This window comes from Cervus canadensis, chromosome 26 (genome assembly GCF_019320065.1).
Source record: "Cervus canadensis isolate Bull #8, Minnesota chromosome 26, ASM1932006v1, whole genome shotgun sequence".
NCBI lineage: Eukaryota > Metazoa > Chordata > Mammalia > Artiodactyla > Cervidae > Cervus > Cervus canadensis.
The window spans coordinates 49,535,487-49,556,250 of record NC_057411.1 but is presented as its reverse complement, the minus strand read 5'-3'; the positions used below and the strand labels follow the sequence as shown (position 1 = coordinate 49,556,250).

Sequence of the window (20,764 nt, the reverse complement as noted above, 5' to 3'; positions counted from 1 at the left end):
AGTTAACTCTGTGTGTGTGTGTACAGATGCTGAAAACATGAGCCATCTTGTAGGGGTCAGTCAGAAGACAAGAGCCAATATTCCCAGAAATGGAGTGGTCAGGTTTCCTACAAAAATGTGCAGAGATTGTGTTTCTGAAGATGAGGGTTCAAGTTAAAAGCAAACAAAAATACCACAGAACATATAACAATTTGTTTTTCTTTTTTTGAAGGATTTGTGATTCTGAATTTGGATCCAATTCCCTTAAATACTTATTGAACTTCTCTCTGAATGTGGCTCTTTCCAAAGAAGTATATTAATATAAAAACCTCCTTTGCAGCTATTAAAAAAAATAGGTCAATAAACCCTTTATTTAGAACTTCTGAATTAACTCTGCAGGGGCAGTATAGCAGTACATAGTAATCAGAGCAGAAAGTTCCACGAAGATACAACCTGAAAGAATCCGACCGTTTGATGAAAGCTGTGGAAAGACTGGCTTCTGCTCGTGGATCTTTTCCGCGGGGTCTTTCTCTGTACCTGGGAGGACAGTGATGAATAATTGCTATTATTAAATCCACGATGCTGAGAGGCCACGGATAATCCCACGGAGCCCCAGGTGTGCCAGCTCTCCTCTGGTCTACCAAACCCTCCTCCGTCTATTCCCTCCGCGGGGACGATTTTAAGTTCAGGAAGGTGGCAACTGATGGGAGGAGAAGAGGTACAGTTGATCTGTGTACAGATTTGTAAGCCTGCAGATTCCGGGGCTGGCTTCATCAGGAAAGGCTCAGTAACCACCCCTGGCTTCAGGGGTCCAGAGAGCCCTTGGTTCCTCAAACCTCTGTTTGATGGAGACACAGGACTGGTACGGGACAGGGGTGAGCGGAGGGGACAGCCCAGGGGCTGGGAGAGGGTGGGAGGGAGTCAGTGAGGCTGGGGTGCTGGCGATGCAGGCGTGGCTTCTAGTTGATGCGCTCTCTCTTTCTGTTTTTTAAAAAGCTTCCCAGCTCCCTGAGGATTTTAGGAATCTGCGTGGAGGACCGGGAAAACTCATGAGGCTTTACTTGTCTCCTGTGATGGTCTAGTCTCTTGCCTTCCGTTTTTCATTCACACCTTTTTTTTTTTTTTCTCGTAGAGAATTTCAAGTCCAGTTTATGTCTTCATTCCCTTCTCTTTTTTTCCTCTCATCAAACTCTTTTTTCAGTTGCTGTTACACGCTAGGCATTGGGAAAACCAGCCTGAGCAAGGCGAAGCCCCTTCTTTGAAAATGAGCCCAGCTTTAATAGAGGAAGCAGGTTTAATAGACCGGCAGGTTCAGGATGCCCGTGACCGGGTCCTGAATGCAGCACGTGGCCGCCTGTGCCCGTGGAGGGACAGCTGCACCGTGTCCCACGCAGGAGGGTCCGAATGGGCTTCCTGGTCACCAGGGACCTGGGCTGCCCCAGAAGGATGAGTCCTGTTCAGCCAAGAGGGGAGCACACCTCCGCTGGGAGACCCCTGAGGTCTAACTGGAGCTGTGGAGATCTTCCACCTTTGGGAAAAGAAAAAAAGAAAAAAGGAGAAAGAAAAAAAGACAGCTGTGTTTTGCATAAAAGCTTTTGCCAGAGATGGATTTCTGCAGGTTATGTTTTGTGGGATTTAGCCTTTTAGTGTGAAGTGAGAGCCTTGAGACCCTCAGGGCGGGTGTAAGACCCTCAGGGCATGTGTACAAATGGACACGCGTTCACGTCTGTACCAGTCAGATGGAGGAAGAGCGCACGCCGGCTGCGTCGCTGAGCTGTTGTGGTGGCCGTCGCTTTGCACACGTTCTCGGTCGGGGGGTGAGCTCACAGGGTGACGCTGCCGTGCATCTGGAGCCCACTGGGGGTGGGGGATGGGCTGGGATTCAGCCCTAGCTGCTGTTGGACACAGGAGCCCAGGAGTTTCCCTTTGCTGCAGTGATGTCAGCACTGGTGACCGCAGTCACATCAGTGTGTATGAACACACGTGCAGGCGCCGGCTGAGCACCCAGGTCACATTTTCTCTTAATCCAACCATAAGGACAAGACAGGTCGTCTTTCTCCAGAGGAAAGAAAAAGTCTCATCCTTAGATCAAGAGAGCTTGTTCCTTGTCAGCTGAAGGCGTGATAAGCACAAGGAGGTCGGGGACTAAAGACTCGATGCAAAGACAGTAGCGAAATTAGCATGGAACAGCCAAACTGAGGGAACCTTCCCGCCGGAAGTTCAAGAGGGGCAGGTCATCCTTGGTGCACCTTCGCTGGTTTTCACACGTGAGACTCCACAAGGAAGCAACGGCGGCGAGCTCTCTGGGTTTCTTCCCTTTCTTTTTTCCTGTTTCAGTCTCCGGTGTGGATTTCACTCCCGTTGCTTTTTCATAAAGCAGCTGAGCGGCGGGATGACTGGAGATGCCGTCCCGGCCTCCCTCAGCTCCTGGCTCCGGTCCCAACCCCAGAGCAAGTCAAGGGAATCTGAGTGTGTCTGCTGGGATCCTGTTGCAGAGTTCCTATACAGATAGCTGGGAGTCTGGCATTGCTGTTTTTCTTTTTCTTTTTTGCTCAGAAGGCACTTGGGTTGAACTCAGATTGCATCTTAGTTCCAAAAGGAGTAGAAGACATTTTGAAAGCTTTGCCTGCTAGCTCCTCATTCACAGGAGTATAAGTTGCACCAGGCCGGGAGCTTGTCTATCCTGTTTCTTGCGTGTCCTCGGTGACCAGAGCACCTTGCAGGAGCTCTGGGGGTTGGCTGCAGGGGGGCTGTGGTCGGCAGTAGGTGCCACACGGTGGTCCTCGCTCCTGAGGGTTTCAGCTGGGAACCCTTCCTGAGCTCTCAGCGAGAACGCGACGGGTGCCGGCAGTGATGACGGCGGTGGTGACCGCAGCCGCCGTGTCTTCCTTGTATTGGTACACGCGCGGGTGCTGGCTGAGGCATTTTGCATACAGGGTCATGTTTTCTCTTAATTCAACTGCAAATACAAGACAGGTCGTCCTGACACGCCTTCCTTTGCTCGTGAGGACCCTGAGGTCAGAGAGGGTGCGACTCAGCCCCTCTGATGTGCTGGCCTCGCAGATGGGTCAGCAGGCGCCTTCTCAGACTCTTAGTGCATCTTCCCTGCTTCTCCAGACCCCAGGCCCCTCCTGTCTCCGCAGAGCCCCTCCCAGGGGTCCCCTGCAGCCATGCCCGCCCCCTAGTCTCTCCGCCCCTCTTACAGACACTCCTCCTCCAGGCAGCCTCTGCTGGGCTGTCCCTCTCAGCTCCCTCCCTCCCTCCTTCTCCCTGCTCCTGGGAAGTGTGCTCTGCTGGTTGGCGTCCGGCTTCCGTGTCCACTGCAGCTGGGCTCTTGTAGCCGCTCCCCTCCTTCGGTTCCATCCCGTGTCCTGACCGTGTATCTTCCCCGAATCTCCGCCCTGCTTTGTCTCCCCACCCCAGACGTACCCCCTCTAGAGCTGTGAGCATCAGCCTTGGCAGTGGCTCCCAGGTTCCCGCTGCTCTCCTGGCCCGTCTGCCCACACGGCTCTCTGGGTTTTCCATAAACTCTTCATGTCCACCCTTCATGCCTCGTTCCCGCTGCCTGTAGCCCTTTCCACCGGTTCTTCCCGTGGCCACGTCCTCCGGCCTTTTAGCTCAGCTCACAGCTCACATGTCATCCCAAGAAGGCCTCCCTTGATCTAAATCAGCCACCCCTTCCCGTTAAAGACCCTCTTCTATTCTTTGTAGCGCTGGCGACTGTCTGACATCACCTTCATTTCTTGGGCGATACTCGTTGTTTACCATGATATCTAACTTTTACTGGACTGGAAGCCCCATGAGGGCAGGACTCTCACGCACATCATTCCCTTCTGTATCCCAGAACCTCTGTTGTTTTCAGGACGGTCTAGACATTTGGTGAATGATGAGTGAATGTGTGGGGCTTCCCTGGTGACTCAGTCGATAAAGAGTCTGCCTGCAAATGCAGGAGACCTGGGTTTGATCCACGGGTAGGGAAGATCCAAAGGAGAAGGAAACCACAACCCACTCTAGTATTCTTGCCTGGAGAATCTCCGTGGACAGAATGAATGAGTGAGAGAATAAACAAAAGAATGCCTGGCCTCCCGAGGCTTAACTCCAGACCGCTGTGACCCTTGGGTTTTCCCGCCGCGCCTCTTGCCTCTGCTTCGACCCTCGTGTGAGCATCTCTGCCATTCTGCCCTTGCCACAGGTGGTCAGAGAGATCTACAGCGGCTGCAGCGGGCCCGCCGAGCAGGAGTGCCCTCCCCCATCGAGCTCCCCGGTGCACAAGGTGGAACTGGAGAAGGTAAGGGGCGTGTTTCTTTCTAGGAATTAACCTTGCGGCTGCTTTAGGCCTTTCTGGAAGTTTTAACAGCACCTCTGAGAATATCAGCATTTCTAGTTGAAAAATAAAAAGGAAAAAGAAAAGAAAAAAATACGATGCACCCCTGTTGCCTCTCTGCCTGCCCGGTAGGAAGCACGGCTCAGCTGTTTCACCAACTGCGTGGTTTTTATTCTTTCCAGCTGTAGATGCAGGAAAGGGGTGTGAAGGTGTCACAGGGTTTAAGGTGTTCAAGGCCACCGGCTCTAACACGGCAGGCAGCTCTGTATTCCAGTTCTTCTGGAATACGGTAGGTGCTTCCCGAGTGTTCCTTCCCAGAGGTTTATTCCCCGCAGACAGGTTACAACCCACCAAGCCTGCAGTCTCTCCCCAGTGGTGTTCTGACAACATCCCCACCACCCACAATCCCAGCTCTTCCTCTCAGCCCACACGGTGCGAAGGAAACCAGAAGTCAACCCACAGACTGGGATAAGACCGGTGCAAAAGACATCTGAGAGAGGACTTGCATTCAGAACAGATAAAGTCTCAGAAGTCAGTATGAACCAAAAATCCAATAAGAATACAGATAAAGGTTTTAGTAGATGTTTCCCTAAGGATGATGACTCTTCAGAGTCCCCTGGACAGCAAGGAGACCTAACCAGTCAGTCCTAAAGGAAATCAACCCCGAATATTCATTGGAAGGAATGATGCTGAAGCTGAAGCTCTAGTACTGTGATCACCTGATGGCCACAGTTTGCCCGTATGTGCAAAGATCCCGGTTCCGTGGAGAGCCCCAGCTTCCTGCCCTGTGGTGTTCTGTCCGTGGCCTGTCTCCCAGGAGCGTCCTGAGTCCTCCCTGTTGACCCCTGCCCCACCCGTGGACAGTTCCTTTCCGCCTACTCTTGTAGTCAGGGCTCTCTAGAGAAATAGAACCCAAGAGCCTGTGTGTGTGTGTATGTACACATATTTTATATGTATTATAAAATATAATTTAAATATAAAATAAAATAAAATTCTCCACGCAGATGAGAGACTCCCTGTGAGCCACTGGCTCAGATGATTATGGACCCAGGTCAGGATGGTGTGGCTTGGTGTGGGGAATATTTATGTACTCCTAGTATTTTTTCAAAATAATTTGCAAGAAAAAGTGATGTAGCATGTGTTACTGTAAGCTCAGTAAGTTTTTCCTTTGTTCTTTTGAAGTTTTTAAAGCTTTTGTGGCAAACCAACCAGATTAGTCTGTGTTATAGCTGAGCCCTAACCATCTCCAGATTATTGGAACGTGGCCCACGTTTTCTTTCGTTTTTGAGATAACATTTGACTGATCCATGATACATCACTTGGTCAGTGTGGCCATGGTACGGTAACTTAATCTTTTTATCCTCACAGAAACTGTCTTCAGAGAGACCAAGTTCAGATGGTGAGGGTGTTGCAGAAAATGGAATTGCTATGTGTAATGGAAAAGAACAAGGTGAGTTCTGCTGATGCCAAAAATATATAAACCAAAAAAAAGAGAAAAAAAAACCCCAACTCCAAAACAGAAACGACATCCAGGTCTGTAAATCCTCATTATGTAAAAATGTCCTCAGTGATTTAGTTACGCAAGTGTCATCGCCCTGTGTTACACAGACGGAACCCAGAGGGCTCCCTTTGGTTAGCACTCTCTCTCCAGGTCTTCATTTTAATGCCGCCAAGCCTTGGTCTAGGCTTTCTCCTTTTGTCTGGGTATGTTCCCTGCATGGATTTATTGTATTTTATTTTTTTGTGGAGTTGGGGGGTGGGCGCTGTGCCTCCTGGCTTATGGGCTCTTAGTTCCCTTCTGAACCAAGATTGAGCCTGGGCCCTGGCAGTGAAAGCTCCCAAGTTCTAACCATGGGGCAGCCAGGGAGCTCCTTGGTCCTCCTGTTCTACTGTACGGCTCACAGCAGGTTACTTCCTCACCTGATTTATCGCTGGGACAGATGTGCCTCGGGGGCGGGATGCCAGCATCTCGCTGGGAGACGTGATTGGGGGAGGGGGGGAACCTCATGTAAGTGGAATAGTCTAGTGTTTGTCCTTTTGGGATTGACTAATTTCTCGTGGCATGACGTCTTCAGGGTTCATCCCCGTTGTGGCAGGTGCCAGACTCCCTTCCTTGTTAAGGTTGGATAGCCTTCCCTTATGTGGGTGGATCACGTTTCCTTCTCCATTCATTCACCAGTGGACATTTGGGTGGCTTCCACCTTTTGGCTGTTGTCAGTAATGCTGCTGTGGGCATGGGGGTACAAATACTGATTTTGTTTTTCCCCTAAAGTCAACTCTATAAAGGTGTAAATTACACATTGTCATATTCAGCCTTTTTGGCATATGACAGACACATAAATGTAACCTGCATTGCAGTCAAGATGTAGGACATCGCTCTCACCCCAGGAGGTTCCCAGGCGACCACTGACGTGTTTGCTGCCCTGAAAGTGGAATCACACGGGTGCAGCCTCCTGGGTCTGGCCTCTCACTCCGTGTATTGAGATTGAGGCGGAGTCAGTCGTCCGTTTTTTTCTAGGCTGAGAGGATTCCAGCATGGACGGACCAGTTAGGTACCCACTTCCTGACTGGAGAATAGCTGGCGTGTTTCCGGGTTTGAGTGGTTCATGAGTGAGGCTGTCGCGGACGTCCACAGCAGGCTTTTGTGTGAGCATGTGGCGTCTTCGTTTCTCCAGGCTGATACCTCGGGCTGTGGCTCTGCGGCCGCTGGTACTCACGCCTCCTCGCCAGCCTTCCATTGTCATCTTTGTTTCATCTTGTTCTTTTTTATTTTGGCCATTTTAATAAGTGCACAGTGCTGTGTAATTGTGCCTTTCAAATGCATTTTCCTGTGACCAACAGTGCTGAGCATTTTTTTTCTTGTGTATTTTTTTGCCAGACATGTATCATCCTTTGTTGTTGCTGTTCAGTCACTCAGTCGTGTCCACGTCTTTGCAACCCCATGGACGGCAGCACGCCAGGCTTCCCTGTATCACTCTGCATCACTCTGTATTCCTCTGTATCACTCAGAGTTGGCTCACACTCATGTCCATTGAGTCGGTGATGTCACCCATCCTTCTCATCCTCTGTCGTCCCCTTCTCCTCCTGCCCTCAGTCTTTCCCAGCACCAGGTTCTTTTCCAGTGAGTTGGCTCTTCACATCAGGTGGCCGTAGTACTAGAGCTTCGGCTTCAGCATCAGTCCTTCCAATGAGTGCTCAGGGTTGATTTTCTTTAGGACTGACTCCTTGCTGTCCAAGGGACTCTGAAGAGTCATCATCCTTAGGGAAACATCTACTAAAACCTTTATCTGTATTCTAATTGGAATTTTGGTTCTTACTGACTGCTGAGAATTCTTTATCTGTTCTGAATGCAAGTCCTCTCTCAGATGTCTTTTGCACACGTCTTACCCCAGTCTGTGGGTTGACTTCTGGTTTCCTTCGCACCGTGTGGGCTGAGAGGAAGAGCTGATTTGTGGGTGGGGGGAATGTTTCCCCTGTGCACGGCAGGCTGCATCTCTGCTCCCCAGGTGAGCGGTTCTGCCCGCCCGGCTCGGCTCACCACCCTCTGTCACTGTGGCAGGGCACTGGTGCACAGACGTCTACTGGCTCAGAAAGGGAGTCACCGTAAACGGAAGAGCAGTCCACACCATGAAGAATCTTGGAGCCCAGGTCGTCTGGGCTGTTTTGATATGTCACAGTTTACCCCAAAGGGTCATGATCTCTGCCTTGGCCCACGAGATTTTCTAACTCTGTTGTTTCTGTGTGTAATTTTAGTTCTTTCCATCGGAAGTTATTCGGTGGAGGGTATCATCTCTGTCTTCACAGGGCACATTATGTGTCATCAGAGCCAGGAAAGCTATCTTTAAGTCCTGCCCCAAAATAGGACAACGTGCAATCTCAGGGCTCCTGTTCAGACGCCAGGGCTCAGCGGTCGCTGCTGTGGCTGCTCTCTTTCCTTGTTTGCCGCTCCCTCTCCTGGTGTCCCTGCATGAAAGTGGCTTCTGCAGAATGACATCGTCTGTCTGGACCTACGGGTCAGTGTCTGTGTCTGCATCTGACAGCCTCGTTCCCTTTTAACAGGGCCAGCCTTCTCTGCTCTGTCAAGGTGACCTTGGTTCAGACTCTTCTGCCTGGCATGGAACTTTGCATATAGTTAGACCCCCAGTGGATAGCCACTGAAGGAAGCTAATAGCTTAAGTACATCCTGACCCGCTCCCCGAGCTTTTATCCTTGCTGCACACTCTTGGCCAATTTGTACTTGAGAAATTCCAATAAAGCCCCTTTGATCCCAGCCATGTCTCAGCTCAGACAGATTTCTCTGCTGGCTGCATGGAGGAAATCCCGAACTCCTGCAGCTTCCCTGGAATGTTAAACTCTTAACTGAACACAGAAACGAGCCAGACTCTGTGACCAGAGCCACAGGGAATGACTCTAAACTCAGGCATCTTCTTTCCAGGCGTCAGGCCCCAGCATGTAATGAACCAGTGCGGTGTGATTTGGGGTAAATTAGAAGAGTTGCTACTGATACTGCAGCTGACGTGAGAAGAGAATTGAGTCCCTGGGGCTGATCTGTGTGGGAGCGACGGTTGTCCCTAACTAGCCCTGCACACGTTTACTGTTTAATCACGGGCTAACGAGGCTATTGGTGGACTTAGCAAGTGCTAAGTCGCTTCAGTCGTGTCTGACTCCCTGCGACCCCCATGGACTGTCGCCCGCCAGGCTCTTCTGTCCATGGAATTCTCAGGCAAGGAATACTGGCGAGGATTGCCATGCCCTCCTTAGGGTATCTTCCCAACCCAAGAATCGAACCCACATCTCTTAGGTCTCCTGCACTGGGAGATGTGTTCTTTACCACTAGCACCACCTGGGAAGCCCCCAGGTGGCATTAGTGGTAAAGCAAGTGAATAGTCTGATGGTATTAGCTCCATGTCCCCATTCCTCCCACCCGACTAAATGTCAAAACACCTAGACTCTAACTTGTATAGGGTGACAGAAAACTGCCTGGGTTTATGACATTTATGGCTCACTGCCCCCTCCCTGCACCCTCCCCACCTTCACAGTGACGCTGTCTGGACTCTGTCTCTCCTCCACAGGGTCAGTGAGTTGAGAGTTCCGAGTTTTTAGGTTTTTCTTCATAACTCTACTGTATGAATACCATCCACATATTCTTGTTCTATCGACATATTCTCCCGTTCCTACAGCTTTGGCTTTTTCTTCCAAGGATGGCCTCCCTTCTGCTTTGGCAAAAACAAACAAACAAACAAACAAAAAATCAATCCACGGGCATTCAAAGAATTAAACGTCCTTGTTAATGTCTTTTTTTTGTAGTCAGAGTCCAGCAAGAGCGTTCCCAACAGTAGCAAGTCCTCATCAGATTGGAAGTCAGTCTGATGACTCAGCTTTCTCACGCATCACCTAGCAGGGAATGACTGATTCACACTCCCAGACTTTGCAGAAGGTGCCTTCTGAGCATGGAGTGCCTTCACTGAGAGGACCTTATCAAAGCTTAGCTTGAGTGGGACTCTGGTCAAAGGTTGGCTTGATGCTCTTGAGAAACCACAAAGAAGGGTCACCCATTGCCGCTTTCAGTTTGGGTTTGCTTGAACTGAAATCAGTGGTACGGGCATTCCAACCAGGGATTCCATGTCTGACGGCTGGGGAGGGGCTGTGCCTTCAGACCGGGAGATAGAAGCAGGTTCCTGGTGCTTTATTTTATAGGGGATTGTGTGCGGTGGGAGAGTGTAAAGAGGGATCGGAGTGATTGCTCCGTGTTCTGTGTTTCTAACATGATCTGGTACATGTGAGATAGCACAGATGTGCTTGTCTTAGCTCAGGCTGCCTGCCGTAAAGAGATGCCACAGACCGTGCGGCTTTAACAACAGAGATGCATCTCTTACAGTCCCGGAGGCTGGACGCCCAGGATCCAGGGCCCTCGGTGCTGGCTGCCAGCCACGGCCCCCTTGCTGGCTTGCAGATGGCCATCCCCTCACTGGGTCCTCAAGTGGCCTTGCCCCCTGGCCCCTGAGGACACCAATCCTGTCGGGCCAGGGCCCCACCCTTAAACCTCACCTAACCGTGCTTCCTGAGGGGCCCGTCTCCAAATACAGCTGCACGGAGGTTAGGGTTCCCCATGTGTGAGACTTGGGGAGACGCAGGCATTGTCCATCGTGCCTTCCCCCTCTAGTGAGGCTTCTTGCTTAACTGCACTGTAACGCCTCCCGCTGACTGTCCTTTCTTCCTGGAGAGGAAATCAGGGTTCCACAGGGACTGATCTCAGGGACCTCCCTGAGTCAGGGGCGGGCAGCGGGGAGAAGGGACGCGGAGCCCAGAGGAGGCTGGGCCGGGCCGTTCCGCACGTGGGACGGGTGGCAGAGTGGAACCTAGAAGAGGGGGGCGCCTCTCTGCCCCACTGTGAGCGGCCGGCGTGGGGGAAAGAAGTAGTGAGTGCCTCTGCTTTTAGAGGGAGGGTGCAGTAATCAGGCTGACGGTCTATGATCTCACATCCCTGAGTCCTCTTTCTCTGCTGACCCTGTGTGACTATGTGCGCTGTCTCTGTGGGCAGAGGGCCGCTGAAGGAATTCTTGACTTTCGTTGCCTTTTCAAAGGGTCTGTGCCGCCCTCTGGGTTACACATGGCAAGATGAGGGGTCCTCCTGGGGAGGACTAGGAAGGGGCTATTGGGAGGGGTCTTGGGAGTCAGTGATGGCATCTGGCCTTGATGCTCTGGGGCCCTCCCAGCCCATCCACACCAATCGAGGCTGTACCTGACCCGCCTGGAGGCTCGGTGTCCTGCGAGGCCCTTGGCTCCAGGGTCAGACCCGGGACAGCCCCGGTGACGGCTCACTCCCCAGAGGCGCTGTTGGTCCTGGAGAATCCTCTGTGTCCACCCCGGTCTGCGCCTGGTCCCCACCCTGTGATTCTGTCGGAGGTTGTGGACCAAGCCCGCAGGGGCTGGAGAGAGCAGATGGCCGGCACAGGTCAGGCACGGGAGCAGAGCTGGCGGCCGGCGCTCAGTCTGCCAGGGGCCTGGGGCTGTGGTCAGCCAGACATGTTGGTCCTCACGCACGGCCCCCACCCGCCATCACTTACCAAACTGTGGGTTCAGAGTGGCTAGATCTTTCAGTTTTCCAGGGGAAGCCAGAAGTCATCTTTGTGCAAAACAGTCAAGAGTTTCACACGTACGATTGAGCCCCGCCGGCCAGACAGAACCCACGGGACTGGGGCTGGGATGCGAGCCTGACAGGTCGGCGAGGGGCTGGCTGAGGCTCCCCGAGGACCGCCCCCTCCACCTGCCGGACCGCGCCCCGTGCCGCCCCGGATGCGGGCGCCCAGCCTGCTTTCTGTTCCTTCCCGCGTCACAGGCTCTGCGAGAGCTGACGCTGTTCCTGCCCGGGTGGCTCTGCCCCGGGTTTCTGCGCTGACGCTGCCTTGTGTTCAGCTGCTGTGCTTCCTAACCGCGCGGTCCCTCTGCCACGGAACCCCGCCTCAGGTCTGCAGAGGCCTTGCCGTCAGGCAGCCTCCCCCAGGGGTGCGTGTGGGGGTGTGCACGTGTGTGTGAGTGCATGTGCGTGTTCAGCCCGCTCTAGAATGCAGGCTTCCTGGGGGCTCTGTTTGTGCTGTGTTCTCTAGACTCCAGACCCATCGCAGACACAACGCAGGTGCTTGATGCGTAAAAATTCAGGGAGAGAAAGTTGGCCACGACACATGCTTTATTTTGATGTTTTTTTTCCCCCCATTAAAGTATACCGTTGAAACATGCCTTTTTGTCATCATCTTTTTTCTTCACAGTTAAGAGGAAAAAAAGTTCCAAATCAGAGGCCAAGGGAACCGTGTCTAAAGTCACTGGGAAAAAAATCACCAAGATCATCGGTTTGGGAAAGAAAAAGCCATCGACGGATGAGCAGACCTCCTCGGCAGAGGAAGACGTGCCGACATGTGGTGAGACGGGGGCGTGGGGCTGTATTACCGGATCCGTCCCTTCCCTGAGCACGGAGACCCTCTGTGGGTGACTTCTGTATTGCGTTTGTCGGAGTCTCATTGATCGGGATTGTGATCAGTTAAGCTGGGGGAACAGATTACACTTTTACTGCGTTTTTTAAAATTATTATTATTTTTTTTTACTGCTTATTAATGAAGCCCTTGCAAGGGTTTGAGATGATCTCTGAGGTTCTCTCAAGGTGAAAAACAGAGTCTCTGTTTGACCCCACGAGGTTCTCCCAAATTCCTTTTAAGCGACTTTAGAGGGAAACGTGTACGTGTAGGGTCAGCCAGCGAAGGCGTGCCAGGTATGTAAGAACGTTTACACAATCCCCAGCAGCTCCCCACTTGGCCTGAAGTCCTGCAACTCAGCTTTTAAGGAACGCTCTGCGCCTCAGACTCAGTCAGGCTGGCTGACCCCCCGCCTCCCCTCACTGGTCTTGGTCCAGTAAGAGGTCTCTGGGCAGCCCTTGTTGTCGAGGCTGGGGAAGCACCAGGGAGGTGGTGGTGATGGCCAAGACGCCCCTGCTGCCCCTACTTGACTGGGCCAGGGCACGGGAGAGGCATCTGCAGAGAAAAACACGTCCAGTCTAGCGGCAGAAGGTCGACCTGAAGCAAGGAGTCACGGAGATGAGTGTGTGACGACTGACTTGTGGTCACAAACCTGGGGGGAAATCCAGGTCGGCCACGGGAGGGTCTGTCAGGGACGTGGCCTAGATGGGACAATGTTGGGGACCACCTCCCTGCAGAAGTGAGACTGTGCGTGCTCGGCGTTTCCTAGGCAACCACACTTCTGAGAGTCGGGTCACTCTTTCAAGGAGAAAATCTTTAGAGGCTGAAAGATGGACATTCACTCTTTAAGAAAACGTAAAGTGAGTCATGCCTTTCCCGTGGACCACGGCTCACGGGCCGCTGTCCGTCTGCGCCACTGCTGTGATGCCTGATTGCGTGCTCCCTGTTCCACCTCTCTCTCTCTCCCCTTCTGGCCGAGCCCCTCTTCTGTTCAGGTATCGGGTTATTTGGGGATGCCAGGAGAGAATCAGCTTTTAGATACCGCCCGTTGGTGCCTAAGTTGGGCCCCACACACACAAAGATGAGTTTATTCGGCCGATATCCCATCCCGGGGCGTGGCTTGTGCTGAGAGGGTGGTGTGAGCTCGGAGCCGTGTTGTTCAGGAGGAGGGGTCAGTCGTAGAGTGCGGGGCAGGTAGACTTGGGGTGGGGGTGCCCCCCGAGGGGAGGGCAGGGTGGGTTCACAGCTCCCCGTGGCTTTCACAGGCATGATCCTGAGAAGTCGTGATACACAGGAACCCCCTGGGTCGCTGTGCAGAAGCGCGTTTGGAGCGGAAGCCAGCGGGCAGGCAGTGGTGGGGCCTCGCGGGGTGGCGGCGTCATCTCGGGGAGGCCCCTGTGAAGCGGCCGCTGGTGGGTTGAGCTGGGAGGGGAGGTGGTGACCCCAAAAGGAGACCAGGGGTCTGGGAGTGCCGTGCACACAGTGGTCCTGAACTTGCCCCTGGTCAGAAGTTGGGTCACAGAAGCGAGCGCACTCTTCCATGTTTTTTCGGCGGAGAGCAGCCACCCTGCAGAAGCTGAGCCAGCGGGCAGAGCTCTTGCGGGAGGACGTGGGGAGGGGGCATTGCTGATGCCAGGCCCGTGGCCTCTGCCTTCCTGGAGCAGCTCAAAGCCCCGGCGGCTGGGCTGGTGTCCTCTTCCTTTCTGCCTGGAGCAGAGTTCCAGGTTAAGGTGGAAAGCGGGAATTCTCCAATGAAAGGGGATTACTATTTTAGCTTTTTTTGTTGTTCTCAAAACTGCTCTAGGTCAGTGGAGGAAAGAGAGGTTCTTTCATGAGAAACGTTCGTATGGAAGGCGACTTGGCCACTTGTGGTCCAGGCCGCTCGCTGTGCTGAGGACCCTGAGCTCAGGAAAGCTGGGGGAGCTGGGGGCAGGACAGGGCTGGCCCACGGGCCTGTCTTGCAGCCCAGGTCTGCCCCGCCCCCTCCTGTTCCTCCCAGGGCTTGCCACCTTCGTGAGTTTTGTAAGCAGCTGGTGGGCACGTGCTGGATGGTGCAGTCGCATTGAGGCAGAGTCGTGGGGAGGCTGTAGCTCCGTGTGGGTTTCCACCAGGCTCTGAGTGGACACCTTTCACCGCTACTAAGGGAGCACCCTCTGTCCACATGGTCTTAAAATGATCATCCAGTTCTTGGCTGGGCCAGGGCCAGGGAGAGGACTCTGCAGAGAAACCCAGGGGGAGAGTGACTGTGTTCCGTTATGTCAGGACAGCTGCAAGGTGTCAGGCAGGAGAAGCCGCTGGATGAAGGCCCCCCGCCCATCCTGCCCGTGGAGACTCTGCAGCCGCTGTCCTTGCCGGAAGGAAGGGTGGGGCCGCTCCAGGGACAGGGGACACTCCCGGGGAGGGGATGACAGGGAGCTGAATTGAGATCTCCTTCCTCCTGGGGGGCACTGCACGTCCCCTGGGCCTCCGGGTGCACCAGAGAAATGCCCGCGGGTAGGAGAGGATTCTCTGCAGGTCCACACAGCCTGGCTGGCCGCTCTCCCCGCAACCCGGCTCTGCCCAACCCGCCCAGCTCTCACCTCCCCCTCAGTCAGTGGGTGCTATGCCAGCATCAGCCAGGTCTGCTCTACAAACAGTCGCTTAGCTGAGCGGGTCCAAGACTTGCACGTGGCCCCCTGAGCAAAGACTGCCGTGTCCTTTGTTCGCCTGTCCTCAGCGCTCGGGTTCCAGAGTCGTCATTGTGTAAACTCAGCTGTAGTTCCCCGGAGATGTGCATTTCACGTTTTTCTTTCTTCCCCACCCCGTTTCTGTTTGGGCCAGCCCCCAAGCCTCTCAGCTGTCCAGCGTCTCCTCCTCTGGACCCTGCAGGCCACCCGGTGGGGGATTTGAAACCTTGGACTAATTGTGTCATCCTGTGCTGAGTCAGCTGAGGGCCTCTGACAATCTCGTCTCAGTTGGATTTTCCTGCTTTTCCCTCTAAGTTCCTAGATGGAGATGCAGGTTGAATTCACCAACCACCCCCCCACCCCAGTTTTGTCCCAGCTCTGAGCACAGAGCCTGGGATACCGCAGCTCAGTAAGCCCTTGCTGACTGAATGGTTACCGTAAGCAAACTGCAGCTTCTCTGAGCCTCAGGTTCCCCACCTGTGAAATGGGCTCATACTTAAAATTACTTTGTTTTCCTTAAAATTGAGGATAAAATTATGAAACATTAAGCACATTGCCTGCTTCACAATGTATGCTCAGTAAATGGCCTCTATTATTCATTTGTTCACCTGGAAAAACCCTAAGCACGCTGACATAGTCACCCAGACAGATGGCTGACACAGATAATACCTATACTAGGAATAGAGAAACTGATGAAAGGGAAGTTCCCCAGGAGCCAGGATGGAGGGTTTCCTGGAGGCAGCATAACCTGGGCAAGGTGGAAGGACTTCCTGGTTATTTCTCAGGCCCCTCCCGGCTCTAATGTTTGCTGACTCTGTGACTTTTCAGCAACAGAACAAAGTTTTTGGTGGATGTGCAGAAAGCTTATCAGTTCAGTTCAGTCGCTCAGTCGTGTCCGACTCTTTGTGACCCCATGGACTGCAGCACGCCAGGCCTCCCCGTCCATCACCAACTCCCAGAGCTCACTCAAGCTCATGTTCATTGAGTTGGTGATGCCATCCAACCATCTCATCCTCTGTCGTCCCCTTCTCCTCCCACCTTCAATCTTTCCCCGCATCAGGTCTTTTCAAATGAGTCAGTTCTTCACCTCAGGGGGCCAAAACATTAGAGTTTCAGCTTCAGCATCAGTCCTTCCAATGAACACCCAGGGCTGATCTCTTTTAGGATGGACTGGTTGGATCTCCTTGCAGTCCAAGGGACTCTCAAGAGTCTTCTCCAACACCACAGCTCAAAAGCATCAATTCTTCAGTGCTCAGCTTTCCTTATAGTTCAACTCTCACATCCATACATGACTACTGGAAAAACTATAGCTTTGACTAGATGTCTCACTTGTTGTAATCCAGCCACAAAAGATCAGGTGACATTCAGTCGGGGTAGGGGGCGGGAGGCACTCTTGGCGTCTGTCACCACGTCAGGGGCGTCTGGAGCTCTTGGGCCCGTGTGCCCACTGGAGGGCACGCACTTGGGCGGAGGGTGGGTTCAGGCGTCAGTGTCTGTGGGGCCGGGTCAGCTGTCGGCAGCGTCTGGACGTCTCATCTCCCCTCCCGCCCTCCCGCTGGCCGCCCTTGTTGCTCCTCGACTGCCCTGTTCCCCTCCGCCGGTTACAGACGGAGGCCTGCAGAGGTGAGAGGAGCAGTGGACGTCCCCACAGAAGTGTGACCAGAGCACAGAGGCCCCCTTGGGCAGCACCACCCTTCCCCGTCCTAGAGAAGGCAGTGGACACTGGCCCCCTTCAGCCAGGCCTCCCTGCCTGCCCTTCTGCAGCGGCTGGGACTCGGGAGCCGCCTGGCCCCCACACAGCGGGATGCGCGGGCGCTTGCAGCTGCCCCCTCGTCCTGAGCCCGGAGCTGTGCTTGTCAGGTCGGCCTCAGGCCGTCCTCATGGAACCGCGCACACGCTCGCCACCACGCTCTTGTAAGAAGCCTTAAAGAGTTCTTTCTTCAGGATTCGGAGCAAAGATGTTCTCAAAACATCAAACGGAACTTTCCAGATTGTTCAGATACAGCAACTTCTCCTCATGACATGATAAGTGGGAACAAACAAGCAAGAAAAATGAAAGGGCCCTGGCATTGCCTCACGGCAGGGTGCTGAGGTGACCAGGGCCCGCCCGCGCCCGGGCCTGGCTGCCCCGTGCTGCCCCCTGGTGGCGGCCGTCTGCTCGGGCTGGCCAGCTCGGGGTGGATGGGGCCTGTGTTGGCAGCGATCCCGTCAGACTGGCCGTTGTGTGTGTGTGTGTGTGTGCGTATCTGTGTGTGCCGTGTGTGTGTGTGTCTGTGTGTGTGTGGTAGAGTGGGGGGTGACAGCGATCCCATCACAGACTGGCTGTGTGTGTGTGTCTGTCTATGTGTATCTGTGTGTGTGTGTGTGTGGTGGAGGGGGAGCAAGAAGAAGACTCCTAGGGGCCATGGGGCCTGCCCCTGGCTCTGGGGGCCTCAGATGGGCCGCCTGCTGTGTCCCTGCGTGGCCTCTCGCTGCCCAGGAAGTAGGAATGTGGGCCACCTCTTGGGAGCGGCCGGTGAGCCTGGCAGGGGAGGCCACGAGCCAGATGTGGGCTCATTTCTGTGGCGTTTGCTGTTTACAGAGACAGGCCTCTTACCCACTTTGGTCCTCATTTCTCTTTTCCCTTTTGGGCACTGTACCTAAATATGAGGAAGGCGTTAAAATATGGTAATTGCCTGTGAAGTCATGCTCTAAATAAAGTGTGAATCTGTCCAGTGTAATCATTCCTCCTGTGACTCGCATGTTGAGAAATTCACAGCATTTGGTGACTCGGTCAGGGAAGAAAAGCTGGCAGGCCCCTTCGCCTCTCCAGGATTTGGGTCGTTCTCTTGGCTGGCCAGGCCGTGCTCAGAACCTGTGACACACCCCACACACACACCTCCCCAGCCCTGCACCCGGGACAGGTGTGCCCACGTGGTGATTCTAAAATCCGGAAGTCCTGCGGAAGTCCAGAGGAATCCCGTCACTGCTCCTGACAAGGCAGACTTGCTTCAAGTCCTCCAGAAACATTTTAGCATCTCCTCCCTCACCGTCCCTCCCCACCGTCTTCTGCGTCAAGGCCAGGTCCCTACAGTAGCATCTGAGGTTTCCTATGACCAGGCTCCTAGACATGCCAAGTCTTAGTTTGCCACACTCCCCGCTTCCCCTGGCCTAAAGAGCTCCCCGCACCTCTCAAGGCCCAGGTGAGGACTTGCCCCGGGTACACATGAGCCTCCACTCTGCCAGCCCCGGTGGTCACGCCCGCCCATGCCCTGCGCCCCAGAGCCCTTACAGATGTGTGCCCAAAGCAGGCTCAGGTAGTTGAGCGCCACCCCAGGCTTCGGCTTGTTTCTTCTTAATCACACACCTTGTTCTGCTGTCCATCGGCCATCCTGTGTATCCATTCACACCCGGAATGTACAGGCAGCTGTTTCCATATAAGTCCAAAGACAGGCCTTCAGTGTGATTGATGACTTACAGGTGATATCAAAGTCAGAGACAGTAAATAGTTCTAACAGCCATTCCTTGGATGTTCGAGTATTATATTTGACTGTATTTTTTAAGGAGAGCTTACAAAAGAATGTGTCAGAACTGTGACACTTACAAATACTGTTTCCCAAATGAAAACCACAGCTCTTTCTCCGCCATCTTTCGCTCTCTGAAGAACTTCAGGTGGGTCTTTGCTGGGAGGCCGTGAATAGGGCTCATGGATCAGGGCGTGACCTCCCTCCTCGCCTTTGTGAACTTGGCTTCCCCAGCCTGTCTTCACGCCCCTTCAGTGTGTAAAATACGGGGGACTTGCTTCTCCATTTTCTCTGTAATTTTACAGAGACGGCAGCTTGTGTCGCAAAACTGAGGTTTCAGTTCCAGGTGCCCTTTAGGGTGATATATTGGGAGAACTGACGTCACATTCAGGAATGTGAACATTTAAGTACTGTTATGTGTTTCCCTAGTAAGCTCTTTGAGCAATTATTTATAGTCATATTTATACGGAAAAGAGGAAGCATCATTCTGGGCCCTGAAAATACGTTTGGCCTTTTAATTTTCATTTGGTTTTTGCCTTTATAGTGTTGATCCATTGCTAACAAAGTGTGTGATGTGTCAAAGAGAAAAGAAGCAAAAAGCATGGTCCAAATTGCCTTTAGGAAGACATTAAAGAAAACAAACAGGGGTCAGAACGGATGTATTTATTTAAAATCTCTGTTTTTTTTGGCTGCGCTAGGCCTTCATTGCTTTGCGCAGGTTCTCTGGTTGCGGTGGGCAGGGATTGCCCGTCATTGTTGCGCATGGGCTTCTCGTGGCGGTGTTGCATGAGAACACCTCCTCCCGTTGCAGAGCATGGGCTCTGGGCGCTCAGGTTTCAGTAGCTGCAGCACGTGGTCTCACCAGTTGCGGTTCGCAGGCTCTGAAGCGCAGGCTCAGTCGTTCGTGGCACACGGGCTCAGTCTCTCTGGGGCCCGTGGAGTCTTCCCGGACCAGGGAATGAACCCGTGTCCCCATGCACTGTCAGGCAGATTCTCAACCCATGCGCCACTAAGGAAGGAGCCTCTTTTTTGAACTGCGCGTGTGTGTGATTGTGCATGTGTGTGTACACATGTGTATGTGTGTGTGTGAGTCGAAAGAGCAGCTGGATAACCTAAGGAACCCTTGATTCTCTTCCTCCTGACCTGCCTTCCACATGCTGCTCCCCTCGCTGCCTCCCTCTCGCCGGCGCAGTCTTTTACTGGCCCTGTGGATGAGTTAGAAGTCATAGCCACCCGGTGATATCTGCTTTTCATTCCTTGTTACTTGTAGAAAAATGCACTGTATGTTTGTGGCAAATGAAAATGATCAGTTACTCCTATTTGAGGAGATTAAAACATGACGACAGCTCTTCTTATAATTCCACCGCATTCCATCCATGCTGCGCTGATACAGCGCAGCCCCAGAGATGTGGATGGCAGGTTTCCACGTGCGTCAGACCCAGGCCTTCAGACCTCAGCAGATCCTCCCATCAGAGGGCCGAGGAAGGGCGTGTCTGTTCTCTGGGCTGGAGTCTCATCCTGAAGACCTGCCATCATTTGCTGGAATCCTTCCAGCAGTGGGGAGCTCACCACCTCCCCAGGCTGCCTGTTTCTTGGAAAGCTTCCCTTTGCAGATAGTTTCATTCCTCATGGGAAGCCAGAATCAGCCACCCGGGGGCTCTTGGCCTAGCTGTGTCCTTTGCAGCCACTTGGAATGAACCTGGGCCCTTTCCTGGGTGAGGCCCCTTCAGCTTTTTGAGGGCAGCTGTGCGTCCTCATCCCCTCTCTCCTTCTACCCACCAATGCCTCAGCGAGCTGTCAGATGTCCGGTCGAGCTCCAGGGTCCCGAAGGCGTTTCCGGGAGCTGGCGCTCGGCCACATCATGCGGTTCGGCGCGTCGGGCTCCGGGGAGGTCTGAGCTGTCCCGGCCCCCAGAGCTGATGGGAGCAGCCGACTCGTGGTGGTGGCTCCTCTCCCAGGAGCCTGTGCTCGGGCGTGCTGCGTGCGGGGTTCCTTCCCGCCGCGTGGCCGCCTCGGGCGCGTCCCTCCTGTCGGGCTGACGGCCGCTCTCATTGCAGGCCGCCTGGTTCATTCCCTCCTCGGGCGCGTCCCTCCTGTTGGGCTGATGGCCGCTCTCGTTGGTTGCAGGCCGCCTGGTTCACTCCCTCCTCGGGCGCGTCCCTCCCGTCAGGCTGACGGCCACTCTCGTTGGTTGCAGGCCGCCTGGTTCACTCCCTCCTCGGGCGCGTCCCTCCCGTCAGGCTGACGGCCACTCTCGTTGGTTGCAGGCCGCCTGGTTCACTCCCTCCTCGGGCGCCTCCCTCCCGTCGGGCTGACGGCCGCTCT

The 20,764-nt window shown here is 53.8% G+C and overlaps 1 protein-coding gene across 2 annotated transcripts in view; it reads left to right on the top strand.

Moving 5' to 3' along the window:
- The window catches only part of AFAP1 (actin filament associated protein 1), a 147,780-nt gene that overhangs the window by 93,355 nt on the left and 33,661 nt on the right, over positions 1-20,764 (top strand). For both annotated transcript variants that reach the window (XM_043447567.1, XM_043447566.1), the window contains exons 7-9: positions 4,172-4,267; positions 5,672-5,753; positions 12,070-12,219. In XM_043447567.1, coding sequence (XP_043303502.1) covers positions 4,172-4,267; positions 5,672-5,753; positions 12,070-12,219 — 328 coding nt within the window. The remainder of the gene's footprint in view (positions 1-4,171; positions 4,268-5,671; positions 5,754-12,069; positions 12,220-20,764) is intronic.